The sequence below is a fragment of the Bombus vancouverensis genome, chromosome 14 (assembly GCF_051014615.1).
Source record: "Bombus vancouverensis nearcticus chromosome 14, iyBomVanc1_principal, whole genome shotgun sequence".
In the NCBI taxonomy this organism is placed as follows: domain Eukaryota; kingdom Metazoa; phylum Arthropoda; class Insecta; order Hymenoptera; family Apidae; genus Bombus; species Bombus vancouverensis.
The window spans coordinates 6,901,118-6,927,860 of record NC_134924.1 but is presented as its reverse complement, the minus strand read 5'-3'; the positions used below and the strand labels follow the sequence as shown (position 1 = coordinate 6,927,860).

General features: G+C 34.8%; 9 protein-coding genes across 34 annotated transcripts; 5 read left to right on the top strand and 4 right to left on the bottom strand.

Annotated features, from left to right (window-relative positions):
* twisted (Protein O-mannosyl-transferase 2) lies at window positions 1-3,983 on the top strand. Of its 2 annotated transcripts, none has more exons than XM_033338723.2 (15): window positions 1-70; window positions 578-771; window positions 847-930; window positions 1,020-1,104; window positions 1,172-1,276; window positions 1,349-1,457; window positions 1,533-1,801; window positions 1,868-1,974; window positions 2,043-2,235; window positions 2,311-2,514; window positions 2,587-2,738; window positions 2,817-2,905; window positions 3,029-3,177; window positions 3,236-3,645; window positions 3,716-3,983. In XM_033338723.2, the coding sequence occupies exons 2-15, from the start codon at window positions 656-658 to the stop codon at window positions 3,819-3,821; spliced, it is 2,178 nt and encodes a 725-aa protein (XP_033194614.1). In that variant the 5' UTR covers window positions 1-70; window positions 578-655; the 3' UTR covers window positions 3,822-3,983. The 2 variants fall into 2 exon arrangements, with proteins under 2 accessions (XP_033194614.1, XP_033194779.1); XM_033338888.2 differs by having other exon boundaries at window positions 12-70; window positions 656-771.
* A 228-nt stretch (window positions 3,984-4,211) lies between these two features.
* Window positions 4,212-9,858, top strand: LOC117159336 (transmembrane protein 8B). Of its 5 annotated transcripts, none has more exons than XM_033339112.2 (6): window positions 4,212-4,499; window positions 6,286-6,536; window positions 6,626-6,903; window positions 6,996-7,628; window positions 7,693-8,545; window positions 8,614-9,858. In XM_033339112.2, the coding sequence occupies exons 2-6, from the start codon at window positions 6,355-6,357 to the stop codon at window positions 8,774-8,776; spliced, it is 2,109 nt and encodes a 702-aa protein (XP_033195003.2). In that variant the 5' UTR covers window positions 4,212-4,499; window positions 6,286-6,354; the 3' UTR covers window positions 8,777-9,858. The 5 variants fall into 5 exon arrangements, with proteins under 5 accessions (XP_033195003.2, XP_076480505.1, XP_076480506.1 ...); XM_076624390.1 differs by lacking the exon at window positions 4,212-4,499 and adding an exon at window positions 4,518-4,697; XM_076624391.1 differs by lacking the exon at window positions 4,212-4,499 and adding an exon at window positions 4,569-4,693.
* LOC117160944 (uncharacterized) lies at window positions 9,230-12,588 on the bottom strand. 2 transcript variants are annotated; one of them, XM_033342197.2, is made up of 5 exons: window positions 11,338-12,588; window positions 11,171-11,256; window positions 10,837-11,026; window positions 10,630-10,771; window positions 9,230-10,540 (listed from the first exon to the last, which is right to left on the bottom strand). In XM_033342197.2, exons 1-5 carry the CDS (start codon window positions 11,341-11,343, stop codon window positions 10,137-10,139), a joined length of 828 nt encoding a protein of 275 aa, XP_033198088.2. In that variant the 5' UTR covers window positions 11,344-12,588; the 3' UTR covers window positions 9,230-10,136. The 2 variants fall into 2 exon arrangements, with proteins under 2 accessions (XP_033198088.2, XP_033197998.2); XM_033342107.2 differs by having other exon boundaries at window positions 11,171-11,343.
* LOC117161182 (uncharacterized) lies at window positions 12,401-15,567 on the top strand. Of its 2 annotated transcripts, none has more exons than XM_033342540.2 (5): window positions 12,401-12,522; window positions 12,623-12,818; window positions 12,907-13,090; window positions 13,162-13,333; window positions 13,402-15,567. In XM_033342540.2, exons 2-5 carry the CDS (start codon window positions 12,639-12,641, stop codon window positions 13,556-13,558), a joined length of 693 nt encoding a protein of 230 aa, XP_033198431.2. In that variant the 5' UTR covers window positions 12,401-12,522; window positions 12,623-12,638; the 3' UTR covers window positions 13,559-15,567. The 2 variants fall into 2 exon arrangements, with proteins under 2 accessions (XP_033198431.2, XP_076480528.1); XM_076624413.1 differs by having other exon boundaries at window positions 12,405-12,522; window positions 12,626-12,818.
* LOC117159510 (L-asparaginase) lies at window positions 13,363-20,665 on the bottom strand. 8 transcript variants are annotated; one of them, XM_033339618.2, is made up of 9 exons: window positions 20,574-20,665; window positions 16,952-17,107; window positions 16,746-16,857; window positions 16,515-16,629; window positions 15,817-16,153; window positions 15,070-15,384; window positions 14,687-14,991; window positions 14,439-14,612; window positions 13,363-14,366 (listed from the first exon to the last, which is right to left on the bottom strand). In XM_033339618.2, the coding sequence occupies exons 2-9, from the start codon at window positions 17,067-17,069 to the stop codon at window positions 14,004-14,006; spliced, it is 1,839 nt and encodes a 612-aa protein (XP_033195509.1). In that variant the 5' UTR covers window positions 17,070-17,107; window positions 20,574-20,665; the 3' UTR covers window positions 13,363-14,003. The 8 variants fall into 8 exon arrangements, with proteins under 8 accessions (XP_033195509.1, XP_076480511.1, XP_033195340.1 ...); XM_076624396.1 differs by having other exon boundaries at window positions 16,952-17,104; window positions 20,574-20,662; XM_033339449.2 differs by lacking the exon at window positions 20,574-20,665 and adding an exon at window positions 17,783-17,916 and having other exon boundaries at window positions 16,952-17,104.
* On the bottom strand, window positions 18,179-19,665 carry LOC143303593 (ADP/ATP translocase 1). Its single transcript, XM_076624414.1, has 4 exons — window positions 19,388-19,665; window positions 18,866-19,088; window positions 18,641-18,784; window positions 18,179-18,577 (listed from the first exon to the last, which is right to left on the bottom strand). The coding sequence occupies exons 1-4, from the start codon at window positions 19,642-19,644 to the stop codon at window positions 18,557-18,559; spliced, it is 645 nt and encodes a 214-aa protein (XP_076480529.1). The 5' UTR covers window positions 19,645-19,665; the 3' UTR covers window positions 18,179-18,556.
* On the top strand, window positions 18,899-22,509 carry Saysd1 (SAYSVFN motif domain containing 1). Of its 5 annotated transcripts, XR_013060086.1 has the most exons (5): window positions 19,917-20,036; window positions 20,450-20,638; window positions 20,845-20,947; window positions 21,042-21,201; window positions 22,451-22,509. XR_013060086.1 is itself a non-coding variant. In XM_033343222.2 (4 exons), exons 1-3 carry the CDS (start codon window positions 19,971-19,973, stop codon window positions 21,166-21,168), a joined length of 579 nt encoding a protein of 192 aa, XP_033199113.2. In that variant the 5' UTR covers window positions 19,917-19,970; the 3' UTR covers window positions 21,169-21,201; window positions 22,451-22,509. The 5 variants fall into 5 exon arrangements, 4 of the variants coding, with proteins under 4 accessions (XP_076480533.1, XP_033199113.2, XP_076480534.1 ...); XM_033343222.2 differs by having other exon boundaries at window positions 20,845-21,201; XM_076624419.1 differs by lacking the exon at window positions 22,451-22,509 and having other exon boundaries at window positions 21,042-22,352.
* On the bottom strand, window positions 20,769-24,404 carry LOC117160370 (transferrin receptor protein 1). 4 transcript variants are annotated; one of them, XM_076624404.1, is made up of 8 exons: window positions 23,858-24,396; window positions 22,893-23,780; window positions 22,687-22,823; window positions 22,399-22,620; window positions 22,155-22,336; window positions 21,887-22,079; window positions 21,717-21,798; window positions 20,769-21,618 (listed from the first exon to the last, which is right to left on the bottom strand). In XM_076624404.1, the coding sequence occupies exons 2-8, from the start codon at window positions 23,168-23,170 to the stop codon at window positions 21,417-21,419; spliced, it is 1,296 nt and encodes a 431-aa protein (XP_076480519.1). In that variant the 5' UTR covers window positions 23,171-23,780; window positions 23,858-24,396; the 3' UTR covers window positions 20,769-21,416. The 4 variants fall into 4 exon arrangements, with proteins under 4 accessions (XP_076480519.1, XP_076480520.1, XP_033197010.1 ...); XM_076624405.1 differs by having other exon boundaries at window positions 23,894-24,396; XM_033341119.2 differs by having other exon boundaries at window positions 22,893-24,396.
* Window positions 22,522-26,704, top strand: LOC117155427 (uncharacterized). 5 transcript variants are annotated; one of them, XM_076624412.1, is made up of 8 exons: window positions 22,522-22,633; window positions 24,967-25,136; window positions 25,238-25,420; window positions 25,498-25,638; window positions 25,718-25,888; window positions 25,970-26,164; window positions 26,230-26,334; window positions 26,425-26,704. In XM_076624412.1, exons 3-7 carry the CDS (start codon window positions 25,247-25,249, stop codon window positions 26,278-26,280), a joined length of 732 nt encoding a protein of 243 aa, XP_076480527.1. In that variant the 5' UTR covers window positions 22,522-22,633; window positions 24,967-25,136; window positions 25,238-25,246; the 3' UTR covers window positions 26,281-26,334; window positions 26,425-26,704. The 5 variants fall into 5 exon arrangements, with proteins under 5 accessions (XP_076480527.1, XP_076480526.1, XP_076480523.1 ...); XM_076624411.1 differs by having other exon boundaries at window positions 25,238-25,432; XM_076624408.1 differs by having other exon boundaries at window positions 25,238-25,441.
* Window positions 26,705-26,743: the final 39 nt, after the last annotated feature.

Below are 26,743 nucleotides of genomic sequence, written 5' to 3'. Positions count from 1 at the left end.
TAACGGTCCTTTTTTAGATGTTCTTGGAGAACTAGAAGTTTGATAAGTAGATAGTTAGGTGTATATTAAGGTATGTAATATAACTCAAGTATTTTACGTTCTCAAAATAATTCCTTATAATTATATATTAATTAATATATTGTACAAAAAATTATTATAAGTTTTTATCCCGTTAATAAGTGCATTTATCTTAAGTAATAAGATAAATACAGTCCTGCCGCGATAACTAACTGCGGGTCGGGTCCGGTTTATTGACTTAATAAAGAAGGATTTATGTCAGGAATTTTGCCTTAATAACCTCAGTTAATGAGTATGAAAATCTAATACTCAATCCAAAATACCAAGATTCTAATGTGTTAATACGTCTGTCAGGATTTAAGATGAGTAAGATTAAAAAGTCTACATATTAATAACACTGAAGCTTGTTTACAAAAGTTATTCACTCGGAAAAAGTAGTGGGGGTAACAGTGGTCAATTAGTAAAGTAAAACTGTAAACTAAATTTAAACACCAATTATAGATTATTGCATTTATTATACTAGCTATAAATAAATCCTTTACACATTTTTTTTTTACAGTTAACTATTTTTCATTTTCTACCTGCCAAATAGTGTTTGCAGCCTATCCCCAATTTACAAACCATTATGTTAATGTAGATGATATCTGGTAATATGAAGAATACAAACAATTACTCTCAATGTGGACACAAAATAAAAAATATATATTTACATAAAATGTCTAAAACTATAGAAAAAGAAGGGACAATGGATTTGTACGTAGCTTTATATTATAATTTGTTTAGAAGTTTATAACATTTTTTTTTTATTTTTTTAATATATTCATACAGGAATTGGTGGCTTTTATTTGGAATCATTGTAATACTTACAGCAGGGACAAGATTTTACAAAGTTACAGAACCACAGCATGTTTGGTAAGAACTTAGAGAAGAACATTAATAAATTATATTTATGTCTGACTTATGGGATATATCTGACATATGGGAAATATTGGGTATTTTAGTTGGGATGAAACTCATTTTGGTAAAATGGGAAGCTGGTACATAAACAGAACATTTTTCTTTGATGTTCATCCACCTCTTGGGAAAGTAAGTGGCATATGTGTGAGTTTTTATTTATGATAACATATTAAAACTCTATATTATTATCTTTCAGATGTTAATAGCATTATCTGGATATTTAACTGGATATGATGGAACATTTCCCTTTGAAAAACCAGGAGATAAGTTCGAAAATGTTAAATACGTTGGTATGAGAATTGTAAGTGCACTTTAATATTTATTATATTAAAATATTGAATAATACTTTATAAATATGTTCTATATGTTCCAGTTTTGTACATTTTTAGGTGCAACGATAGTTCCTCTATCATATCTCATTGTATGGGATTTAACAAAATCTATTCAAGCAGCTGCATTTTCTGCACTATTTATTTTATTCGGTATATATATTATATTTATGATACTTTTTCCATATGATAAAATAAGTATATTGCTAAATAATTCATGTGTTTCAGATGTGGGATTATTGACATTAAATCAATACATTTTGTTGGATCCTATATTATTATGTTTTATGATGTGTGCAACTTGGGGAATGGCTCATACGGGTTCTCTTCGTGATGAGTCATTTACATGGAAATGGTGGGGATGGTTATCATTCACAGGAATTTCTCTTGCTTGTACAATTAGTGTAAAATTTGTTGGTTTGTTTGTTGTTTTATTAGTTGGACTTAACACTGCTTTTGAATTATGGAGAGAATTAGGAGACCTCACAAAATCTATGGTAAGCTTCTTGCATGTATCAATCGTTTAAAGTTAACAAATCAATTTTACTCCTATACCTTTACAGATAAATGTAGGAAAACATTTGTTAGCTCGGTGCATTTGTCTCATCTTTATCCCGATATTATTGTACATGTTGTTCTTTTACATTCATCTTACTGTATTAAATAAAAGGTAAACGATTTATTTATTGTATATCTACACGTTTTTAATGGATATACTAATAATTTGAAATATTTCAGTGGAAGTGGAGATGGATTTTATAGTTCCGAGTTTCAATCCTTATTAGAAGGAAATTCTTTATACAATGCAACAATGCCACGACAGTTAGCTTATGGAGCTACAATCACATTGAAAAATCATAGAACTGGTGGAGGATATTTACATTCTCATTGGCACCTTTATCCAGAAGGCATAGGAGCTAGACAACAACAAGTACTAATCTTGTTACTTTATACATATATTTTGATAATACATTTTGATAAAATATTAATACATTTTTTCCATCAGATTACAACTTATTCGCATAAAGATGATAATAATTTATGGTTAGTAAAAAAATTCGATACTGACGATATATCGTCGGAGCCAGAACTAGTAAAACATGGTGATCTTATACGCTTAGAACATGTTATTACCCATCGAAATTTGCATTCGCATAAAGAGATTGCTCCCATTTCTAAGAAACACTATCAAGTTACAGGATATGGCGAAGTAAGTCTATCTTTTTATAATCTTAATTATTATTACTTTTAATTATACAATTACTTCTATTTTTATTTTTAGAATGGTACTGGTGATGCTAACGATATATGGAAGGTTTTAATAGGAAATGGCAAAGATGGAGATGTAGTTGAAACTGTAACAAGTAAATTAAAATTTGTACATTATTTACATCATTGCGTTTTAACATGCAGCGGTAAAACATTGCCAAAGTGGTTAGTTATGAATTTTTATATGTTTTCGAATGAAGAAGGAAAATCGAGAAACGTTCTATGGAAATTATAATTTTTTAGGGCGTATAACCAACAAGAAGTTTCCTGTAATCCAAACATGAGAGACAAGAATGCATTGTGGAACATTGAAGACAATAATTATGCGAAATGTTAGTGTCTAATAATTATGAATATATATATATATGTAATTAATTATATATATATATTATATAAATAAATTATATAAATAATAATATATATAATATTTTGGTAATTAATAATCTTTTTTACAGTACCAAATGTCAGTTTTCAAGTATATGCACCTGGATTCTTAGATAGGTTTCTAGAGTCACATGCAGTAATGTTGCAAGGAAATTCTGACTTGAAAATTAAGGAAGGGGAAGTGTCATCGCGTCCTTGGCAGTGGCCTATTAATTACAGGGTAAGTTACATTGTTATCAGTAATGGGGAAATATAATTAAGTCATAAATATATTGCAGGGTCAATTTTTTTCTGGAAACAGTTTGAGAATATATTTACTAGGCAATCCAATCATATGGTGGGGCAATATTATATTTTTAATACTTTTTATCATACTATACGTCCATGCTTGCGTGAGACAACAACGCGATTGTGTAGAAACTCCTGCTGTCCTTAAACAAAGGGATAAAATATTAAATGCAGGAAAATGGCTTTTTATTGGTTGGCTCTTGCATTATATACCATTCTGGGCAATGAGCAGAGTTTTATACTTCCATCATTATTTCCCAGCTCTGTTGTACAGTTCAATGTTAACTGGAACCACTTTAAATTATATTATCGAAAATTTACTTATTTTATTTCCAAATAAAGTTGGAAATGTTATATATCACACAATAGTGGGGATTGTTGTTTCAAGTAGCATATACAGGTTAGTACAATGCAATTGAATAACGAATATTTAACGGAGCAATTATATATTATTTATTCACATTATATAGCTTCTACTTGTTTTCTCCACTGGCTTATGGAATGGTTGGTCCTTCTTCACTAGATTCTGACAGTCCAATGCATTCTTTGAGATGGATGGATACTTGGGAATTTTAATAAAGACTGTTTAAAAGTGTTCTAATATTTTTAAATTCACGAAAGAGTAATATAAAATGGTAAAATCAGTACTTACATTAACAAAACATGAGAAATATATGACTTGTACATATCAATAAATTTTTATACGTATATGTAAAAATATAAAAAATGCCTTATAAAGCTTGTTTAATTTTTTCTCTCAATTTTTATTTTTCTGAATATTTTTTTATTAAAAAATAACTACATCCCAATAAAACGATTTTATAAAAGGAAAGATATTACGCTACTATGATAAAAAAGGAATGCTGTATAAACACCCACGATGTCTGGCCGATTTAAAAGTGAGCGTGGTTCGCTCAGCTGATCGACCCACATGCTGGAGTTGCGCCGTTGCCCGTCTCAATTCTCTATTAAGCGTCCGATTAAGGGGAATCATGGTTCACTGAGAATTCTCTCTTTATCTTTGGGTATTATTTAGTTTAGTAAAACCACGTCGAGTCACTTGATGCATTGAGTCACCATTTATACCAAGTTCCCTTGTTGTAAGCGCAAGTGAATGGTAGCGCGTATCTTTCTGCAGTAAACGATCAATAAACAGCTCCCGGGGATTTTCAGTCTGTTGAGCAGCCACGAACGTACTCTCACGTGAGATCAAGGATAGCTGTCAAAGCGACCACGTGTTCTTACGAATATCCGGTACGTGTTCTCGTGTTTATGTGTCCGTGTGAAACCGCATGACTAATCTTATTGATGATCGACCACCAGATATATACAACGGCCGACGAGTCTAGTGAAGTTCTGGCTCCTCCACCAAGACTCTTGTTTCTTCCTAGACCCACGACATTAGACTATAAAAATCGCGCGAAATTAAAAGCATCTGGCTCGTGCGCGTATGTATGTGTCTGTGTCTGTCTGTGTGTATGTAGGCATTCGAAAATCTTATCATAATAATGTCAAGTGATACGTATCGAATTTGATCTGCCAGTAACGTAGTTAGTCGTTGCTCTACTAACGTTGTCGAAAATATTCGATTGGCGACGACGGTGAACTCGCCCGCTAATTTCGATTATCTGACAAATTCGTCTGTGGACGAACAGATTTAAAATGAATTGTTTAGGGACACTTGTTGCTGTACTGAGGAAAGATAAACAGCTTGAACTTCATCCATCTTGACTTACCAGCCGTAGCCGGCATTGCTTCGACCCTTCTGAAACGTAATCTATCCCGTTCCCGTATGGAATATGTGTGGAACGTTACGAACATATGTAACTACGTTAATCGGATGTAAACGTGTAGGCGTGTTGACACGCAAGCAAAGTTAACATGTGTCGCTATATGTATATATTTTAAACTGCTATGTTACTCTTACATTACCGATTTATTTTAGATTCGTTCATAACGTTTATTCTCAGAGATTTGATTCAGTTAGATATAACGTACCAATCGAGTCCATAAAGCATGATAATTAATCTCTGCTTTTCATTGTTTTAAACGACCACTTAACAGCTTTTCGTGCATTATTCCTTAGATCGTATATGTAGATATTAAGTGATTCTAACTGAAATACAATCCTTAAGTTATTCGTATAGAATCGAATATCGGTTTGCGCATCCATCGTAACGCGTTCACTGAAAAGTAATTCGAATGCATTATAAAAGCGAGCTCGCAAACGAATCGACAATTAACTATTGAAGACAAATTGGTGAGTGGTCGCGTTATAGAAAATCAATTTTTCATACATTATTTAACAGACTCGTTCGATTATCACGATACTTGGCTAATTTATTTCAAGTAGTATACGAAGCATTCGAACGGCTGTATCTCTCAATTTCTATTCGTATCTCGCTACGATTTTCTTAATAATTCTCTGGTACTAGTCCATAAGTCACCAGATAATTTTTTCACTATGTTTTTTTCATTACCGTATTATCGTTTAATTCATATTATATCTTCTATATCTACAATAAATCTTGCTTTCAATTTCTGCGCTTCCGATGGATTTATTCGATTACTTATTAAAGTATTTCTACCGAATTTAAAAAATTCGTATTATTCGAGATTATAATTTCTACGACGACGAGTTTCAATCCGATAGGAACGCTATTCTGTATCATGGCACGGAAGCGCAGTCAAATAAGCAGTCGCGTCTTGCAAGCGCAGGAAGCGCGGGAATTGGCAACGGTATTTGACCTACTTGGTCGCGCGTATCACACGTATCGCACGAAACTTCGTCAACGTCTGAAACGAGCCTCGTAAAAAATCAACAGTTAAGGTATAGTTCATGTTACTTCATTTCCTGCTCGGGAATTACCACGAATATTTCCTGATTTATATCGCGACTGATTACTGGCCACGCGTAATCTTATCCACTCTATTATCTTTAATCTGACTCTGCAAAATTGTGATTCCATCTATTAACACACTCGCTCTTCCAGTTAAGAAATAAATTCTTACCGATAGGTATATAATTTTTTCTGCACAGGTTGTCAGGACAACATACCTTCTCCGATCCGTCGAAGTAGCTTGTTATGAGGCGAATAGGATCTATAATATGCGAGATATCCTACTAGTTATTTCGTTCGCATGGATCTTCGCGATACAACGATGTCTGTGCAGCAAATTGGAACGGGTTGCTCATCAACCCGACAATGTTCTCAGCGACTATTACGCCTATCGTCACATCTCCATTATCCACTTCAATGTTCCGGATTACACGGTGGCTGCAGCATTCAAGTAAACTTAGAATAGCGCGGAAAGAATCGAGCCTCCACTATTACTTTGTTCTATATGGAAAATGAATGAACATTGTTTATTTCTTTTAGGTTCACTGCAAAGGAAGGAAAGTCTGGTGGAATAGGTAGATGCTCAGCTAGAAATGTTTCCGTGTTTCTGAAGTCTGGTAGCTTACCGTTCGTGCGGCCGGATGGATCGAAGATCGCGGCGAAACTTATGAAAGGAAGACGCCAATATTATTCGCTAAACATGCAAAGCAACGGGAATGAATATATGCTAAAAATCGATGCACCCGCGCCAGGCGATTGGTATGCTATTGCGTTTCGATCTTGGAGCGACCCTGATAACGGAAAGATCAGGCAACAAGGTTGATCATCCAAAAAAAAAAAAGATAAAATATAAGGATCAATTGACGTTAGCACGATGATAGCGGTTGAAAATACGTATTGTTATTTCCAGGACTTGGAGCATTGTGCTATACAGTGTTGGACGCGGAATTGCTTTTAGAATCTGCCTCTATAGTCTTTCCAATGGATCCGAAATACGAGTACGAAGTGCATATGAACGGAAGCTTGGACTCGGCTGTGATGCAGTTGTTAATACCCAATGAATTCGTGGATTCTAGTTTGTCATTAAAGTCGACTTGCGGCGAAGAATGCAGGATCGCGGTCCACGTGACTGCGGAGGATCACATCACGGGAATGATAATGAATACTACAAACACCACGGTATTCTTCAAACCCTATTCGGAAGCGTTTCACTATGTTACCCTCCAGTTGCTCTCCGGAGAGAGCTCTAACATGTCCTTACAGTTGCTCGACAATTCTCCCGCTTACGATTTGGGTCAAGTGAAGTCGGTGGATTTAACGAGGAAGTCCTCGCCTGACTTTTTCCTCTTCGATTACCAGCACTTGCTGGGAAACGGCACAAAACCATCGGCGTTTAATTTAACCTCAGACACGTTGTCCGTCCTCAGCTTCGAAATCGGTCGAGTGTACGACGTCGGTGGAACTCTGGCTCTAAGTTTGAAAGTAGTTGGCGCGAAAGACAAGGAGAAGAAGAACATCGTCGTGGTCGCGTGCATTTCATTAGGTAAGCAACTGAAAGTCGAATAATAAGAGAGATATAGTCGTTAAAACAAATCCTGATTTACCAGGTTATTACTCGAATATCACTGCCGGCGGAGGCTGCACTCGAATGGAGAACACGACAGCTGCAGACATTTACGTAAACTATACAGGATCAGCCACCCTTTACGTTCCATTCCCGGAGCCAGGAATCTGGCATATAAGTCTGAGAGCATTTTGCATAGAAAAAAATTGCAATTGTATAGCAATTTGTCTGAACGAGACCGTCTGCGAGGACTGTGACTGCATGATCCCTTGTAACACCACATTAGAGAGTCGTATCTCTTCGTTATCTTGCATCGACGATCACTGCAACTATCACGGGAAATGCATGAATTACATGAGCGGCGGTTTCGTGTTCGCCGCGTGTTATTGTTTGGGCGGTTACAGAGGCTTCGATTGTGCGGATGACACTTATGTTCTCGACAATAACGACATAATAATCCACGTACTATTGCTAACGTTCAGCAACCTTCCATTTATTGGTTCCGTTTACGTGGCCGTGCGTAGAGAGTATTTTACGGAGGCGATGGTTTACGCCGCTGTGATGTTTTTCTCGACGTTCTATCATGCCTGCGAAGCTGGAGAAAATGTGTACGGCGTATGCATCATGAGACTGGACGTTTTACAGTTCTGTGACTTCTTCAACGCCCTTCTGTCCATTTGGGTGACGTTGATAGCAATGGCTTCGTTTGGTCCAAAGCTCACTGCTTTTTGTCAAGTAACCGGTGCTGTTATTCTCGCCATGAGTGCCCAAATAGATCGTACAGCTCTATGGGTATTTCTCCTGCCAGCCATAACGGGCTCTGCACTGATCGGTTTGTCCTGGAGCATGAGATGCAAAAGAAGGGGTACGGTTCGTTATCCATCGCGTCCCTACAGGTGAGTAGAATGTTTTAAGAAATTTATAAAGGAGATTAGTTTTAAGTGAAATTTGTTTTCATTTACAGAAGCATTTATTTTCCGGCTGGTCTCCTTCTAATCTCCCTCGGTCTTATTTGTTACGCCTTTCTGCAGACAAGAAGGAATTACTATATTGTGCACAGTATGTGGCACGCGTGTGCCGCTATAGGAGCCATACTCCTTCTACCGAAGCGACAGTATATGAAATGATCGTTATATAAAAATGTTCTCTTATATTTACCAAGTGAAAGTTATTGAAAAGTGTTATTGTCTAGAAAAGAAAATTTCATTGCCAATTTAATGAAAGAATCAGGTACAAAAAGATATTTCTAGCAATCGAAAGTGCTCGTAGACGACGGTACATCGAGCATATTATTGTAATTTCCAAAAACCTTATTCTTCTAAAAATCAGATAATGTTCATAAGATAGGTAACTATTCAGCTACTGAACGTACGTTGTGAAACAATACGAAATTCACGACAATGTTAATTGCTTCAATGTTGTCTATCGTTATATTTGCATAATTAAGAAGCTCCAAACATGTTTTTATATCACGATTAAGATACATTCCAGAATAGGATTATTCAAACGACATTAAGCTTGATTGCTTGTGTTTGTTGAATTTATTAATGTCAACTAAATTACATAGCTTTAACAATGTGTTCAACGAAGATTTATGTATTTTGCTAAGGACCAAAGAACTTCTAGGATATGTACATATAATTACATGTGCAGAGTATAACAGGGAATTTCCAATATCTTTTCTGTAAAAGCGAAACTGCACTTTACTAACGTGAATATATCATAGTGCTGTATAATCTGTAATTAAGAACGAATTCCTCGAGAACTATCTTGGGGGCTTAAGTTCCAATTCGAATATCGGCGGTTCGATATTTCACGTTAATTTGACAAAGTTCGTTTTAATTCTCTTAGGAATCAACACCTCGCACGCGACTCATACATTTTAATGGAAAAATTCTATATTTATGTACGCTCTAAAGGATTATCGTATCTACATCGGAGATCGTAGAACCTTTAAAATAGCGTACAACGTTGTACATCGTGTTCACACTGAAAAATAACAGATCGTCACGCTATGTAATTACATACGGTCCTGTTTGCTTTACACGAGGATTGTGTAAAGAATAAGTGTCTACGTCGAAGGAAAGTCGTCGCGTTACACGCCAAACTGCGCGAACTAGCGACTTCGTCATATTACGCGGGAACAATTTCACTTTTCTCGGTTCGCATGCGTGTAAGACCAAATAAACGTAAAAGGAAATTGTTGCAATTCGTTCCTTTTTTATTTGTTAGAAGATACTTGCGACTAATTTCATTTACGAATAATATTTCAACGAGGAACTGATCGTATTTATGATAAATGACTACTCGATTACGTAAATGAAACCGTATAATATGATATACGGTTTATCATATGGCGCTAATGTATTCTTCGTTACTATCCTGTTCAACTTTACCTAAAGACGACTACATTTCCATTACGCTTCAATGTCCGAGAATCGTAGTAGGATATTTTACCGCGTAATCAGAAATTTTCACTCTTAGCGATTACAACGTCCCATTTGCTGTGGGCGTCGTGGTTCCTGTATTAACTGCGGCGACAGTGGTAATTACGTTCGATAATAAAGACAGTACCGTTTCCATGGAAAATCCGCAATGTGAATAAGTCCGCGAACAATTTCGACCGGCTCTTCCTGCTTCCACCGCTTCTTGTATCGCGGTTCCTTCCATGGCCGTTCGGAAAATCTGATTCGTCGTGATCGTATCGATCACGCGATCGAACGACGAGGCCTTCTCATCGTCGTTTAGCTTATTGGCCTCTTTCACCGACGAGGAGACCTGTTGCGAATAAGTACAGACGGCTCGTTGCATGCAGGATGTCGTGTCGATACCGTGACGAGCCAGAACGTCGTCCATTCTTGTCATGATTTGAGCGAAGCCACTCTCCTCGCCTACGATAGAGACGATTATTTTGTATTAAAGCGAAATTCATGGTTTTTCTTATCTTCCTTTCTTTTAAATAAAGCTTCGAGTAATTTACTTCTTGCATAATGGCCGTAAGTGCCAGAAAGAATGTAGAGTAGTTTAGGTATGATGAGGATGGAACCTATCCCTATGATAGCGCCCAAGAACAATCCTCCCAAGTCTATCTTCGCCGGAGCATACGTTGATACTCCGTAACCCTGTGTCGGTGTCTATGTTACTTAAATATCGACGATAAAGATCAGATTCAACGAAGATTGCTTACGCTTCCTGTGCTACCAAGGTTCGTGAAACCAAATCGAGGTTCTTGGCTGCGGTCCGTAATATCCACGTCGTTGTCCGCGTCACTCCGCTTTGTTGATGTCTCACTGCGTAGCCTTGGCTCGGAAGGCATAGCTATCTGATCTTGGGACTTTGCGTTCTTTTCCAGATAGATCATGGAACTCGGTATGAACCTGTTTACGATTTGTTTCGCTCAGTCGTGAGAATTATCACTCGAAGAAGAATGAGGAGATAAAAAGCTCGAAGCGAGCTTGGAAAAGAAGTTTGAGTAAGAAACGTCTTCGTATAACCACTACAGAACTCAGCAAGAATCTTACCCTCCATCGTCAAACTTGGGGTTGCCTCCGACGATCGCCGCCAAAGATAACAAGAGCAGGACAGGATTCCGGAAATTAAACGACATCTGCGACAAAAAGATTTCAAACAAGATATTATTCACAGTGAACATTTTCTTTCGCGAATTTGCTACCTCTACGAAGCATACCTCCATGGAACGTGAAAAATAAATTAGTCCTCGTGGCTGTGTTGTATCGTTTGGCTCTGAAGAAACTGGGCGACACGAACATTGTCCCTGGCATATATAGTCATGCACCTACTCCGAATCGTCACGACATGACAAACCATGGACATAATTGGAGCCGGTGGTTTCGCTTTCATTGTTAGATTTCCATGGGACGCTATCACGGTCCGTGACCCGCTCGTCTCTTCTGAAGAAGCAGCGATACGCTAAACTGTCGCTGCGAATCACTCACGACGGCATTGTTGTCGAGCCTGAAATAATTTATCTTTCGCAAGATCGATAAGCATCTGTTAACGCGTTCACCCACCTCTTCCTAGGTCCATGACGATTTCTTTAGAAACAATCGACTACGCGATGTTACATTGCGGAAAATAAGACGTTGTTTATCGTAATCGTTGTTGTAATAAAACCATGTTGGTACATAGATTTTATTTCAGTCAATCAAAGTCCGTGACAACGATCGACGATGGCGATAATCCTGCAGCAATTTCGTAAATGAAATGGGAAAGGGCATTTCGTGATATTTTGTTCGTAACAAACATTGAAACGCCATATGCGTTTCGCGACCATGCGTTCGTCGTCTACCTGATTTTAAGACGAGGAATTCGTTCTGCAGGTTGCTCTGGAAAATTCACGAAAGTCGAGGCTCGTATGCGTACACTGCCAAACCTCACATATGAATGCGCACATAAATTAAACAAGTATTGTCAGTGTTTCTCGATCGTTATCCTGCTGTGTTTCGTTTGAATTTTAACGAAACAACGCTCGATCGACGAAAATATTTCTGTATGCGTGTGGCACGTTTTATCGTGCAAGGTATGTGGAAGATCCTTAAACTAGACCGGCCTTAGCGAAAATAACGAAATACGAGGGAATACGTAATTACGAAACGTGGACTCGAGCGAATTTGCGGAATTAGGCGTGACGATGAGCGGCGTAACAGCTGCGGTGACGTTGTTTCGGTACAGTAATTTAACCAGAATTCTCTCTTAGGTTCGTTAATTCCGCTCGTCGGAATAGAGCTTCCTACCTGTCAAGAGTGGGCTAGCTTCTGTACAAAAACTGCCAGCAGAGATCAAGGATTGCTCACACGTATTCCTGTGTTCGTTCCAATTAGTCGATATACTAGCCACTACAGATCTATCCTAGGTATAACAAAAATTCTCTACCACTGGTAATTTGCTTCAATTAGCTGCAGCAGCACCAGTTTTTACAGCTTAATTTTTTTTTTTTTTTTTTTTTTTTTTAGTAGAACAATAAAAATCATGAGAAATTCGTTCGAATACTACGTTATATTATTATCGCTATGTTGTCTGCTGCACCTTTCTGAATCGAAGGATAACGTTAATGGAAAGGCAAAAACGTCGAGGACACACAGTAAGGTATTTGGAAAGCATCCAAATGGTGGGTTGATCTCGTTCGATTCGGAACAAGAAGAATTTCGTGTAAGTTACAGAAAATTCGGGTAATTGTTAACTTTCACTCGATTCAGATAAAAAGTCTTCTTATTTGTAATAATAATAATCGTCACAGATTGATTGGGCTGTGACTATTCCTTTCCTTTCGATACCGTTCGAACATAAAATAGGGGAGAATGGTGAATTTCCATCGTTGTTTAACGTTAACACGAAAAGCCTTGGAATTGTTGGATTAATGGCCACCCTGTTTAGAGTAGTTTCGCCATTATTCTCTAAAGCGCATCCACAGTATAATTATCGTAAGTAAATGATACTATAATTCTCTATATTCATTAATAGTCTTTTCTTCTCTTATCGTATACAACGTTAGGCTCGACGGATAATGGACAATGGTTACATATAGGGAACGCTATTAATGAAATGATGTTCGGCAACGATTACGTGGTTCCGTGCATGCAACGTATCGTTTGTTCGATCGTCTCAGTAGCCGCGAATTCGGAGAATCCAACGAGTACAGATAAAATAATCGATGGATTATCAAGGTAAGATTAGAGAGAGAACACTCAGAAACTTGATATTACGAGGATGTTTTAAATTGATTTATCAACAGTCACAGCTGGTTCAAAGATGTTACAAATGGTACGATCATTCAAGATGCTGTAATTATCGGACGAAAGGGAAATCATAATTGCGCTTACATTTATAAGGATTGTTTAATAACGCCGAAGCTTTTAAAAACCGTGATGGACGAGCTTGGGATAGTGTGATGATGTAACGCATATTCTCTATTACTGTACAAATACAGAAGGGAATATTTATGTACAAAAATGAAGGAACATCGGCTTTTCACACTTCAAACTCACACTTTACCACGCTCAAGGAAATACGTTATTATCCTGCGCGAAATATTTTCGCGTGCACTGCTGCGTGATCCAGTCATAATCACCGTCTCTTTAGACTTTCACTTTTCGTTAACTATTGTATGAAATGCTTAACGACTCTTCTGCGACAAATTAACGTATTTACGTGGTCCGCCGTCTTCGCAATCATATTATTTCAACTAGGACCCGAATACAATACAAAGATAGTTGAACAGATGTCCATTTTATACTATTCCACTTAACGTAGATACACGGGTTTTATTTTTAGTCTGATGTGATTTCTTGTGTAAAATTGTGTGATTATAGCTACGGACCAACGGTCGTTTCACTTTCATCTCGAAGTTTCCTCCGTAACTAGCGAGTTCGGGGAATAAAACGGCGACAACAATCTCGCCGCATCTACGGAACCCGACGCTTTAGCAAGATCGTGCGGCGATTGTTCCGTTTTATCGAAACATTCCGTCTCCACATTATGATCCAATAAGAATTGAACAGCTTGTGTGTTATTATGTAGCGCTGCGAAATGCAAGGGTGTCCTCCCAGAAAAATCCTTCTGCGAAAGGTCTGCGTTCGCTAATTGATACGACGTTAAACGCTTCACGTTTCCAACGGCTGCAGCGGCACACATTTTCTCTCCTATTATATATGCGCTTCCGTGTAAGTGTGCACCATTATGTATTAGAATATTAATGATCTGGAAAATCGAAATGGAAATGGGACATGAAATGGAATAAATGCGAAATACAAGGTTCGAGTGATATTATACCTCGTGATGATCGAACTCTATCGCGTCTGTAAGTGGTGTACGGTTAAATCGATCTTTGATGTGAACGTTCGCACCCATTCGTAAAAGACAGTGGACGACTTTTAAATCACCTTCGCAGCAAGCAATATGCAATGCCGTGCGACCATCTGCGTTTTGTTGCGATATATCTGCACCCTAGTTGGAAAGTATAAACTACTTTAAGAAAAGAAATTGAGTGTCGTATGAATGGCTCAATTACATATACTTGCGTATCCTTTCAAGATTTCGAGTTTCACGACATCGCGGCTCCTCACGGCAGCGTTCAACATCGCAGGGAAAAGAATCGATCCCAATTCTTGACGTTCCGCCGTTGAAGAAAGTCTCAGAGATCTGGCAACCGCCTCCACAAGATCTATATCCTCGAGATACGGCGGTCGTTGAGCAGTTAATTCTCCGCGGAGATTCGTCTGCATCATTTGACGCTTCGTTTGTAAATCCCATTCTTTCTTCGATAATACGTAAGCGAGTTTAGTCAACGTAGCTTCTGGTGTCATATCAGAACCCGATATTACGCCTGTAAATTTTTAAACTTTTGTATTTAGATATGCTGCAATTTTTGAATCGCGAATTTTTAACATAATTTTAAGTGTACCAGCATCCTCGAGAAATTTTCCAGGTGCGTATGAATTCTTAACGCAGCCTGTCGCGCATTGTGTAATATTGACGATGATGACTCCGCGTTTTGTAGCTGCGGACAATTCTTTAATTATATCCTCTCGGTTCGTGGGCACGTTTCCTGCTCCATAGGACTGTAGCACCACACCTTCGATCGGGGGCTGTAGAAACGCCCTTACCAAGTGCGTAGTCATACTTGGAAATATCCGTAGCAATCCAACATTTCTGTTCAAGGACGCGTGTACGTGAAACTTTTCCAACGTAAATGGTCGGAATATTGCCCGATAATCCACTACAATGCACATACATATATGTATATTACAGTGACGCTGATAAAACGGCACATATTAAAGACATTCTTAAACTACAATTGTACACGTTATGTATGTTCTCTTTAACTACATTTTCAATATTGTAACAGTAGTTTGTGAAGAAGTTTAACACGTGCATATCTCAATAAATTAACATATACGAACACGTTATTTTCTATGATAATGCTAATGTAACTACCAGTTTCCAAATATAGATTCCTGATAAGAATCTTCGAACGTCATAGAATTGTAATATCATCTGGTACGTATTACGCTATCATTGCATGTATCGATTTGCATTTAGAGTTCCATTTAACGGACAAAAGAATATCTCGTGGAAGAAGATTGCACGAAACGAGCAAAACCACAGTCAATTAAGCGAATTGTATCCTGTAATTGGGTCAACTGCTAACCTTCTATCGTGATGTTGGCCTTAGCCAACGGTGGAAAATTCGGTGAATCGAACGCCTCGAACGAAGTGGCCGATATTTTACTGGTACGATTCCCTCTCATCAAGTTTGTTCCAAAGTATACGCATACTTCCGGTATGTTGTAATTTGCAGCTATTATTAGGGATGACAGGAAGTTATCCAAACCGTCGCTTCTGCTGTCGAAAATTGGGACTTGAGAGCCAGTTAAAATAACTATTTTGCCCAAAGACTCGAGCATAAAAGATAGAGCAGATGCCGTGTAACTTAACGTGTCTGTCCCATGTAGAATTACGAATCCGTCGAAACGTTCGTAAGCTTGCTAGAACAGCAAATATCCTGTTGAGTGTAAAGCTTATTTAATTAGTTAGTTAGTTATTTCTCTTTCGGAACTCTTTGTCTACAGTTTACAATAAAATAAAATTTATTTCTAAAAATATCCGGTATTTAAAGTATTTATTTCCGAAAGAAGAGATATTAATAGCATTTCAAGCACTTTAATGAGCGTAGTTGCGGTATCGGAAAAATCTCTACGCTATGTTCTAACGTTATTTACGTGCTTTCATGTTTCTCTCATTTCTTTGCATACATTCCCGAAAGAGGTCTTATGAATATATGTATATATCTGATTAAACCATACATATAGCATCTCCAACTATGTATACTTGCATAGTAGAAGTTACCTTGATATCATGGGCAATACGAATCCAATCGTCCATTGTCATGTTACTAGAATCACAGAGCGGCGAATATTCCAATACGTTATAAATGACACGTTTGCTGTCTGTCGCAGTCATTCTTTAAAGAAAAACCAAATAAAAATAAATACCTATTAGTTGGTCAGGTATCGTTACGAATTTATCAGGATTATTAACTTCTTCTTTTTTCAATCACTAGATCGATTATGCACTTACGGAAGTACAAGCGGCCCCATCAATCCGAATCGTTTTTCCGCGTATTCTCGATCGTAAATGTGTGGATAATTTCGCAGTTTTTTCACGAAAGCGTTCGCTTTAGGGACGAGAACTATAGTAAGATAATAAATCGTATTATCTTCATAGTTTTAACGACAACCATTTCAACCATAATTTCACGTGAAAGAGAAAGAGAAACGTATTACCTCCATCTTCATTTCTAATCATTCCAATGGTACCGCCGGTATAAAGAACGAGCACACGACTTTCACGGACACTTTCAATGGCCAAAGAACCAGAACTATTGTTTCTAAGGTGCTCCATCCTCTTTTCTTGTGATTGCAAACGTGATTCTGCAACTACTACATACACAACAATGTGTAGATATATGCATATGACAACGAACTTGCCCCCCTATAAGGTTATCTCCATCAATTCTTGGAACTCATGGCTCGAGGTTCTATGTTATCAATGATCTCCATCGATGTATTGTAATTCAAGTCGATAACGAATTACCGGAATAGGAACAGTATAATCTTTTTTAATTTTTTATTATACTGTTAGGAGAATTCCTTAATCGGATTATTGACAATCGTACAATCAAAACGATACCAAACGCAACTATATTTGACCAATAATTTTTAACTAAACTAAAGAAATATGTAAAATGTGATGAGGAGTAATAAACCTGATTCTACAATATCTCATTACCATAAAAGTATAAAAATAGAGGTCGTGAACGAGCTGAAAAAGCGATATAAGAATAGAGAAAGAACATTGCATAGAGACATCTTGTGCCTTTGTATAATAACGCATACGCATTCGTATAGTAAATATGTAAGCATAACACCGATCAGCTAGCGACATCAGTGTGCAGGTTGATTAGACAACACCCTCTATGCAGCGTTCTCTTTTTATTCCCATATTGCATCCACTTACACAGTCACGTATGACCCGCGTACTCTATCTTTATATCTCTATGCTTATTAGACTCTATTTATTCTGTTTTATTCGCACTGCCTACTTCCCAGTCTTACCCTTGATACACTCAGGGTAGAGCAAACAGAAGTCTAGGTCACCTCTTCGGATGTATGGACACGCAACACTTTGTGTGTTTGTAACTGATTCTACCGTGAGCGCTCTATGTGTCACGATAGAATGTTACTATGACACTACGAAGTTTCTGTAAGGAGCGATTTGTTATATAATTTTTAGCGATTATACGCAGATCGAGATCTCAATACATGTAACACTTTCCCCACCGATATAAAATATGGAGGTTATTCAAGATATAAAACAGAAACCGCTGAGGATTAGTTCATTCAAAGTACGCATTTTTCACGGTCAAGAGTATAGAGTTTGAAAGATTGCTTGAAACTGGAAAGATGCATTTAATGCATGAACGTGACTATTATACTGTCTACGATCTATCTAGCATAAGTAATTTTTATTTAACCTAACTCAATACGCGTGCTTTAGATAATGCCAGTTACACATTCTTGGATTCACAACATTGCATCATTTTCCACTTGGCAATTTCTGTTCGTAATCTTCGACTCATAGAAAATTATGTATTACTTGTACAAAATTTTCCTAACAAATACTGATACTATCGTGTAGTAAATTCTAAGTAGGCGTATAAGCAAATTCTATGAATTATTATAAACTATTTTTTACACTGGTTTATTTTTTTCAGAATTTATTTGTATAAACAATTACCGTTTATGTGTATAAGTATAATCCAATAATGCACCATCTTAAATTTACTTTTGTATTGACATTTGCTAAACATTTAAGCTTCTTAACAATCTTCAAGTTTCGGATTTAGTATTCTAAAAAATGCAATTTTTTAAATGTAGACTTTTAAAATAACAAATAGTTTACAAACAGAATACCTTCGACTCCATTAACTGATCAAAACGTAGCTTAACTATATCGTATGTAACCAGAAGTAAAGATCCACAAAGAGTACTCATTAAGTTAGCAGTTAAGCCTCTATAAAAACCAATTGGACCATCTTTTTCTATGATAGTAGTGATCTGACGGAGTATTGAATAGTCGCACTCAGTAAACGAAACTTTAAAATTCTCATTAAAATTGTTTCAGAATTTTTTACTGACCACGTGTCGCACTGACACGAAACTTCTCGAACCACGGCCGCTCCAAAGCATTTTTTGTCTAGACGTTGTGTCGAAGGGATAGGAAACAATTGTCGCGATCCAAGAAGATAATTGAGCAAGGGCCAAGGACATAAAGAATGGTACGTTCATTGTGTCATGATCTGTTGCATAATTGTTCAAATATGTTCGTTTACCAGTTGCATAAAGACCAAAGTAAATGGACCTACAAAATGCATTTAAAATTTTTTATTCACATCACCACACTATGGGGTTATAAATAAATTTTTATTGTCACGATATCTATTTGTATGTTGTCCTTTCATCTATCGTCAAACTCTTATTTGCAGATAAAATCAAAAATAATCGTAGGTTGAATTTTGTAAAATACAGGGCACCTAGTGTATAATGTAAGAAATAAAGAATTAAGTTGAAATATTTAAATGTATAAATTCGTTCAATAGACGGTCAATACTTTTGAGATTGATTAATCAATTGATACAATTATTGTTAAATACTCCAAACCTGTATAAAGATAGCCCGCAAACAGAGACAGACAGTCCTTGATATAATCCTTTTAAACCGTCGTTTTTGTAAATTTTGCATATGCAGTCACTGAATCCGTAAAACTCCCTCTTAACTATCTTGCTGTCGCCAACATCTACGGTTATTCGAGTATTGCAGAAATGAAGGGGGTAGAGAACCGCACAGGATGTTAAACCGACGGCACCGCCGGTCATGAATGGCAAAACGATGTGACTGTAATTCTTCGATTCAATCATCTACGTAACACTATTTGATGTTTACGCGCGCAAAATTATATTTAAAAAAGTATTCTTATTAATAATCTATCGGACAAACTTTTTGGAACATTCCGTAGTATATATTGTAAAAGGAAAAATTAATTGCTTGGGCTGGAAAATATCGACAAATATTGAGAACATTTCCGCGCCAAAGAGACAGGAACCCCTGTTCCTTAGGTATTCTAATAAGTGCATTTAAAACGCCAGAGTATGCGGATCGTTTCGCATGTCCTATTTGATGGCTACTCGCCTGTGTCTGTAAAATCAATTTAACCCTTTCAACCGGAGCAATCATAGTTCTAAATATGATCGCCAAAATCCCGGAGATGATGAAAGAAGATCCAAAATCAACGGCACCACCGAGTAACCGAGTATCTAATACATTGAGTAATTTAACGTCAATAGAATCAGATTTTGTTGCGCATTTGGCTTGGTTCGCCATTAGTACTATTTTAATAAAAATATTTGTTAACCTATCTTCCTTGTAAAATCATATTGTTTAACATAATATCGGCTTGTTCTACTATACATAATAAGTTGTTCAAATATATGTACATATATTGGACAAACTTCATTCAATTAATCTTTAATAGCATATTAATGACAGTTTATTTGTATGTAGTATGTATACATCATGTACATATCGACCAATAATAAGATGTGCAAATAATACAGCTGCGATAAGTGACCAATCATTTGCAAAATGATTGTTATTTTGTTATATCACTTATATCGTAAAGTATACCGAGTTATGAATAAATATAACGCAATGTACTTCTGATAGAAGAAGACGGTTACGTTCAATATGGTTCAAAGTGACATAAAAGAGAGACTCGAAGCTTATAGACGTCGTAAACGAAGGGAAGAAATGATAGAATCTATTAAGAATGTGATAAAAACTGTCCTACCGTGGAATGGAAATAAATCAGCTGAAGATTCTTCGGTGGCAGCACCGTTAAAATCCGATATCAAGGTAAGGTTATGTTACATGTGACACATGTAAGATACTGTAAATGTTATGACAGTGATTATAACTCTCCATCCAGTTATGGATGCTCTTTTATACGGTGTGAATAATATTGGAGGATATTATAATAAATACGTTTGTTACATAAGAAATAATATTTATTGTAAAATTTATACAATAAATCAGTATGATTAAGGATGAAAAGTTTGCAGGATGACCAAGATGCGGAAAGTACCTGTTCAGATGACAGTGTAGACCAATCACAATGTACAATGCTAAGAATAGTGACATATCTACTGTATTTTCTTTTATGGGGTACCTTGTATATAATTGCGATTCAATATGAATTTGGAGCAGTATATTTTATTTTGTCTACATTAATATTTATTTGTCTAAATACTCGATCTAGACCAAAAAAGTCGGGTGAACTTAGTGCCTATTCTGTATTTAATCCAAACTGCAAAGCTATCGAAGGAACACTTGATGCTTCTCAATTTGAGAGAGAAATAAGATATGGCATAGGAAACATACATTAATTTAAAGTTGTAGAACATTTAAATTTATCACAGGTAAAAATAATACATATTTTGTACTCACTTGTATGTGTATAAATGTTTGTGTCTGTGTAATTCATAATGATATGCAAATGAAAAATAGGAACTCTAAAAATTAAGCTAAGTATATGGTAAAAGTGTCAAAAAACGTCAATGATAATTATTAAATGTTACCACAGTCATTTAAAAAGACAATTCCATATCTAATGTTTTGTACTTTTATATTTTTTCTATCGATCTTGTAAAAATTGTATAGCATTTTCATAACACTTCACCACTTCGTTCATGTACATTATGATTTTGTCTGAAGGCTCATGATTCAATCTAAAAAATTTTGACCAATCAGTTCTGGATTGATTTTGTTTATCAGGACATAGAAGAATTCTATCCAAATCCATCATTAAATCATTTAGTATCCTTGTGTCAAGTGTGCTGTAACAAAAAAAGAATAGATTCTCTAGATTTCTGAAATGTTGTAATTTGTAACATGTAAATATAAGAATTTTATGTAACTTGTAAAAATTACATACTTGATGTTGTCAACTGTATCAATTTTTTTATTACAAATTTTAATGCTAGTTAACAATTTATCCAAGGTTTGTTGTACTTTCTCTAAAAAAAAGTAATTTTATTTAATGTTATAAAAGTCAAAGCAAGTATGGTATATAGTATGTAATATAGTATGTAATGTATTTTGTACCTTTAACATCCAACAATTCAGTATTGTTTATAGATTTTAATATGTCAAGGGCAGTGTTATTAAAATAACTAGGGTTCCATTTTATTATTAAAGATTCAGAGAACTTCCAAATAGTTTGACCAACTATTTGTGCTAAAATTATTTTATGCAATTCCCTCTCATGATGATCTTCATTGCATGTGATATTATTATTCTAAAAATATATGGAAAAGACAAGCAATGAAGATTATCTATTATATAAATATTTATAATTATTTCTATTGTTTACCACATAAGAGAGTACTGCATGAGGTATGTCCAAAGCTAGCCGGGAAGTTGTAACATTGTAAAATGTGTTGTTTGAGGACAATAACTGATTGTCATAAGAAAACCAGTCTTTTACAATGCTAGCAGATTCTAAAACCATAAACTGTACAATATCTGATCCAGATACAATAAAGTGGCCTTTACCTGTAATCAATTGAAATGCGTGTTTAAAATTAATAACCACTAACTTTTCTATGATAACAAACCTTGTAAAGCTTGATGGTCTACTACAATATAAGCCACAATCTTGTGAGGCAGAAAGCTGGACAATATTTCTGGACAAGGATTTGAAGATGCGGAGAATAAACAAAAAATAATAGATCTACGAGGTTTCCACGTGCATTCTTCTTGGATTTGATTGAAAATTTTTGCCAATTTTAAAGCGATTCCGACACCTTCACCGCTAGCAGATAAAACTACGTACCTATCTGAACATTTACAGTAAGTAAAGTAATGCGATTTATGTTAAAAATAATGCAAAAAAGATAACTTACCAGGCTCTCTGGCTCCTCTAGCGGTTGCCACGATGTGCGATTGACATTTGACGACCTTTTCAATAAGCGACAAATTCGATAGAATATTATTCACTTGATATATATCATCTTCCTTTAAATTGAAGGAATCCCATTTCCTATTTTATAAATATTTTAAGATAATATAAAAGTCGGATATTAAGATTAAAAATAATGAATAAACATACATTTCAAAATCAGGATCAAGAGACGCCCTTTCCAGTTGCTTGAGCATGAAACGTTGGAGATGTTCGGTATTTTCTAGCCCGTTTCCCGCTAATTCAAGGCGCCTTTTTTCAGCACGAAATTCCATAGCTCTTATCATGACAAAACGACCAAGTGTATATCCACCCAAGAAAGTAAGAAATCCGATCGATAATATAAACGAAAAGCACATACGTTTTGTCACAAACTCGCGAGACTCGTTAACCCCACGAACCATTTGAAAGCTAAGTACCCGCTGCATATTGAATGTTGGATACACTTTTAAATAATTAACTTTTTAATAATTAATTAAATAATTTAACAGCTGGTAGCAGTCATACTTCGTAACAGCCCTTTTTTACACGAATTACCGAATAAATAATCGAAGTTGAAGAAATATTAATAAACAGAAACCGTCACTTTTTATTAAATGATGTAAGGGATCATTAGGAATACTATTGATACATGAGTTCATTCAAAACTTATCAAATAAAAGAGTATCAATTTTTTATATAAAACACGGCTATGAAATAATTAAAATAGTAAATATAGTAGAGTATGTGTAAAGATATCTTTCAATCAGACTGTGTGTTCACACAAGGCAAATTTTTATGACTGGTTTTCCGTTGTCTCCGGTAGACCACTTACTTCAACACTGCGTGGGATAAGACTGATATATTTGTCAGTCCGTCTCGTCGGCTTTCTACCCCTCTACCAACGGTTCGATTTTATCCTCACTTTCGATTATATCCTCAATAGACATGTGCGAATGAAATCGAAAGCGAAACCCTCACAAGTTCATAAACATAAAATATTTATGTTGCTATTCATCATTGGGCATTTGTATTGGCAAAAACATGCTTTTTGTAGTACTGTACATGCAATAAAAAAAATTTCGTTAAAAAATATGCTGAAAATGTTTTATGGTTACTAATAAATTTTTAATTACTTCCATTAAGTTAATTGGTACCAAACGTTCACACACATTTAATATTAATATTAATGTAGAAAAGTCCTCGTAAAAATACTTTAGGTTAATTACTTTCTTTGTTAAAATTATTAAAATGAAATAAATTTCGTAGATGATATTTATAATCGTAACACCATGTAAATGTTCCGCGATGTTTGCGTGGAGCAACTTATTTCGGGCAATAATATGATGACGGTGTTTCGCTTATAAATAGTTTTCTATGTATTACATTTACGTGCAAGGTTGTTTTAACTATAGATGTGCTGTTTTAAACTCAAACTACACAAAAGTATTTATCCAGATGTTACATTCCTCTATTCGCTTTAAAGAAAGAAAGAATTGTAGTCAAACACTTATAGATCTCGTTGAAAATTGTTCAAGTTATCCATATACTATTTTATACCTTTCCCCTTACGCGGAAACTTCCATCAAGGATAATATCCTCTTTAATACGCAACTTTTTTATGCAATTATTCTTACTTCACGAAAAACAAATTTGCAACTTTACTTTATTGAAGATCTTTTATTATTAATACATGTCAATAATTAAATAAAAATTCATGAAATGAAAAGAATAATTAGTGGAATCTGTACAACGAAACAAATCTTGGTTTTATGTCAAGAACCTAAAAATAAATTTTTAATAGAAAAATTTGTAGAGATTTGGTTCTTTATTTTAATATCTAATTAATATGAACAATTGAAGAAAGAAGAAGAGGAATAATTTAGAAATAAATAATTATTATAAATAAGCACGAACCAATAGCTTTTTTTATAATGATTTAAAAAAATACTATAAATGTATTAAAAAAGAATACACTTGTAACGTTAATGTAAAACATTACAAGTTTGGGATATATAGGTATATTTCATTCGAAGATTCCAAATTATTAACTCATATGTATCACTATAAACTTGTTGCCCATGAAAATCGTCATTGTTTGTTTGTAACACCATTTACGATTCGATTAACAAGAAAAGAAATGAAATAAAATGAGACGATACAAAATTTGTAATTCATTGTATAAAAACATGATATAAAAAATTATCAATTTTATTAAAAAGGATTATTATCTTTTTATTTTTAGTTTTATCTATTTTCTTATATAATCGGAATCTCTATACCGGAAATTCTGCCCAAATTTAATTTGTCCTGGAAGAGACACGAGAATACGAAACGTGATTAATTCCATATTTTCATAGTTCCATTTCCCATTTCCGTAGCATTCGCGCATTAAGTTTGAGGTTTATTGAATATGTGAGTATTAATAAGTAATATTATTAATTATTCTAAACGTTATTCGTGAAACTTATATTATTTTAAGATTTATACTTATATTAGTTAATACATTAATTTAGAGAATAGACATGTCAATGTTAGATTTAAAAATAACGTGTTCATATAAAACTGTAAATATGGGACGTTCATACAAAAAATGTAAAGTACGTAGAGGCATGTTATTTTGCCATTTGGTGCAATCTCGTAAAAACAATTTATGGAGAAAAATAAAATATCCAAATAAATGTGACAAAATTGACAAAGTATTGTTGAAGGTATACGTAGTAAGTATAATTGAGTAAATATGAGCATTAAAAAATAATAAAAAATGAAATTGCAGGACCGTATGTTAAATAATGCGCGTAGTGAAAAGGTTAAAAGACAACGAAATAATTCTAAAGTACCATGTAGAATAATATCAATAGTATCTTTGGAAACAGTTAAAAACCTATGTGTTCCTATAATGGAAGATTGGAAAGAGGTCTTTAACTATTAAATATTTATCATTTTATATTGATTTTAAATAGCTATGCATGACTATATACTTTTTTACACTAAAGGAAAATGTAGCAACCTATGTCCCTTGGAAAAGCACTGAGGATAGAAATATTATACAAAGCTTAGTAGGAGGCACAAAAGCAGAAAGGAAGCAATATAGATTAGCTGAACGACAAGGAATCCAAAACCTTGAAAAAAGAGGTATATTGAATTCAAACCAAAAAATCAGCTTTGTAAGTTCATTTTTATGTTTATAAAAATGTTTTATCTTTTTATTAGAAATGTATAAATATTATTTAATGTCTTTTTATTAGATAAATAAAACATCAAAGAAAGTTGTAGATATTACACAAGTTGTGTATGATTTGAAAAGATTATACCTAAATAATTTTAGAAATATTGATATTAATACACTGGAGAATATTGATATTAACAAACTATCTATAAGCAACATTGATAAAAAGAACACTTCTGTGGGAAAAGATGATAAAGCAGAAGTCATAGAACAGGTAAAACAAATATTATATTAAATATAAGAAAGATTACATTAAAATAAATGCAAAATATTTTGCAGCAATTAGTACAAAAATTCAAAAAATTGATGCTTTGTCACTTCACAAAATAAATTTTTTAAAGCTGGCAAACTAAGAGAATTTAATTAATAGTATTATTTACTTTTGTAAGTCACGTTTTCCTAAGACTTTTTAAGATTATAAAATACTATGAGATAGGCATATATTTTATATTGTTCTTTTATTATTTCAATCAGGTTTAAGAAAGTGCATATTTCCTGAGACATTCTTTATATAAAAATTGCCTTAATTATAAAATTTACATTTACCATATTTGTGTATTTTACTGTATGTATGATACACATATGTACACTTTGGGGACTGAAATATGATATTGCAACAACTAAACATTTGATATTGATTTTGTAATAATACTGCATAATTAAATGTGTAATAATATGTTAAACAATAAAAAGAATGATAATAAACTATAATAGTATTATTTATGTTTACTTTACATTGTTCTGTTTTCTTTTCATTTAAATGAATTTTTCTTTTTTTTTACATAACTGAATT

Excerpts from the sequence above, each read along its gene's own strand:
- LOC117160370 (XM_033341119.2), bottom strand. The coding sequence starts at position 23,170 with ATGCAGCGGGTACTTAGCTTTCAAATGGTTCGTGGGGTTAACGAGTCT. Across the intron at positions 22,621-22,686 it reads TAGAGGAGCCAGAGAGCCTG|ATAGGTACGTAGTTTTATCT; the intron begins GTAAGTTATCTT and ends GTAAATGTTCAG. Across the intron at positions 22,337-22,398 it reads AGACCATCAAGCTTTACAAG|GTAAAGGCCACTTTATTGTA; the intron begins GTTTGTTATCAT and ends AATTGATTACAG.
- LOC143303593 (XM_076624414.1), bottom strand. The coding sequence starts at position 19,644 with ATGATTGAATCGAAGAATTACAGTCACATCGTTTTGCCATTCATGACC. Across the intron at positions 19,089-19,387 it reads TGCGGGCTATCTTTATACAG|GTCCATTTACTTTGGTCTTT; the intron begins GTTTGGAGTATT and ends TGCATTTTGTAG. Across the intron at positions 18,785-18,865 it reads TCGTGTCAGTGCGACACGTG|ATCACTACTATCATAGAAAA; the intron begins GTCAGTAAAAAA and ends ATACTCCGTCAG.
- LOC117155427 (XM_076624408.1), top strand. The coding sequence starts at position 25,247 with ATGTCAATGTTAGATTTAAAAATAACGTGTTCATATAAAACTGTAAAT. Across the intron at positions 25,442-25,497 it reads TATTGTTGAAGGTATACGTA|GACCGTATGTTAAATAATGC; the intron begins GTAAGTATAATT and ends ATGAAATTGCAG. Across the intron at positions 26,165-26,229 it reads AAGCAGAAGTCATAGAACAG|CAATTAGTACAAAAATTCAA; the intron begins GTAAAACAAATA and ends AATATTTTGCAG.
- LOC117159510 (XM_033339618.2), bottom strand. The coding sequence starts at position 17,069 with ATGGAGCACCTTAGAAACAATAGTTCTGGTTCTTTGGCCATTGAAAGT. Across the intron at positions 15,385-15,816 it reads GGCCAACATCACGATAGAAG|TGGATTATCGGGCAATATTC; the intron begins GTTAGCAGTTGA and ends TGTGCATTGTAG. Across the intron at positions 14,613-14,686 it reads TCGAAATCTTGAAAGGATAC|GGTGCAGATATATCGCAACA; the intron begins GCAAGTATATGT and ends CTTTCCAACTAG.
- LOC117160944 (XM_033342107.2), bottom strand. The coding sequence starts at position 11,343 with ATGGAGGTATGCTTCGTAGAGGTAGCAAATTCGCGAAAGAAAATGTTC. Across the intron at positions 11,027-11,170 it reads CCCAAGTTTGACGATGGAGG|GTTCATACCGAGTTCCATGA; the intron begins GTAAGATTCTTG and ends AATCGTAAACAG. Across the intron at positions 10,541-10,629 it reads TTACGGCCATTATGCAAGAA|GCGAGGAGAGTGGCTTCGCT; the intron begins GTAAATTACTCG and ends TCTCTATCGTAG.
- LOC117161182 (XM_033342540.2), top strand. The coding sequence starts at position 12,639 with ATGAGAAATTCGTTCGAATACTACGTTATATTATTATCGCTATGTTGT. Across the intron at positions 12,819-12,906 it reads CGGAACAAGAAGAATTTCGT|ATTGATTGGGCTGTGACTAT; the intron begins GTAAGTTACAGA and ends TAATCGTCACAG. Across the intron at positions 13,334-13,401 it reads ATAATCGATGGATTATCAAG|TCACAGCTGGTTCAAAGATG; the intron begins GTAAGATTAGAG and ends ATTTATCAACAG.
- Saysd1 (XM_033343222.2), top strand. The coding sequence starts at position 19,971 with ATGATCGCCAAAATCCCGGAGATGATGAAAGAAGATCCAAAATCAACG. Across the intron at positions 20,037-20,449 it reads CGGCACCACCGAGTAACCGA|AAGAAGACGGTTACGTTCAA; the intron begins GTATCTAATACA and ends TACTTCTGATAG. Across the intron at positions 20,639-20,844 it reads CGTTAAAATCCGATATCAAG|GATGACCAAGATGCGGAAAG; the intron begins GTAAGGTTATGT and ends AAAAGTTTGCAG.
- LOC117159336 (XM_076624390.1), top strand. The coding sequence starts at position 4,554 with ATGATCGACCACCAGATATATACAACGGCCGACGAGTCTAGTGAAGTT. Across the intron at positions 6,904-6,995 it reads CGGAAAGATCAGGCAACAAG|GACTTGGAGCATTGTGCTAT; the intron begins GTTGATCATCCA and ends TGTTATTTCCAG. Across the intron at positions 8,546-8,613 it reads TATCCATCGCGTCCCTACAG|AAGCATTTATTTTCCGGCTG; the intron begins GTGAGTAGAATG and ends TTTCATTTACAG.
- twisted (XM_033338723.2), top strand. The coding sequence starts at position 656 with ATGATATCTGGTAATATGAAGAATACAAACAATTACTCTCAATGTGGA. Across the intron at positions 931-1,019 it reads ACAGAACCACAGCATGTTTG|TTGGGATGAAACTCATTTTG; the intron begins GTAAGAACTTAG and ends TGGGTATTTTAG. Across the intron at positions 1,458-1,532 it reads TGCACTATTTATTTTATTCG|ATGTGGGATTATTGACATTA; the intron begins GTATATATATTA and ends CATGTGTTTCAG.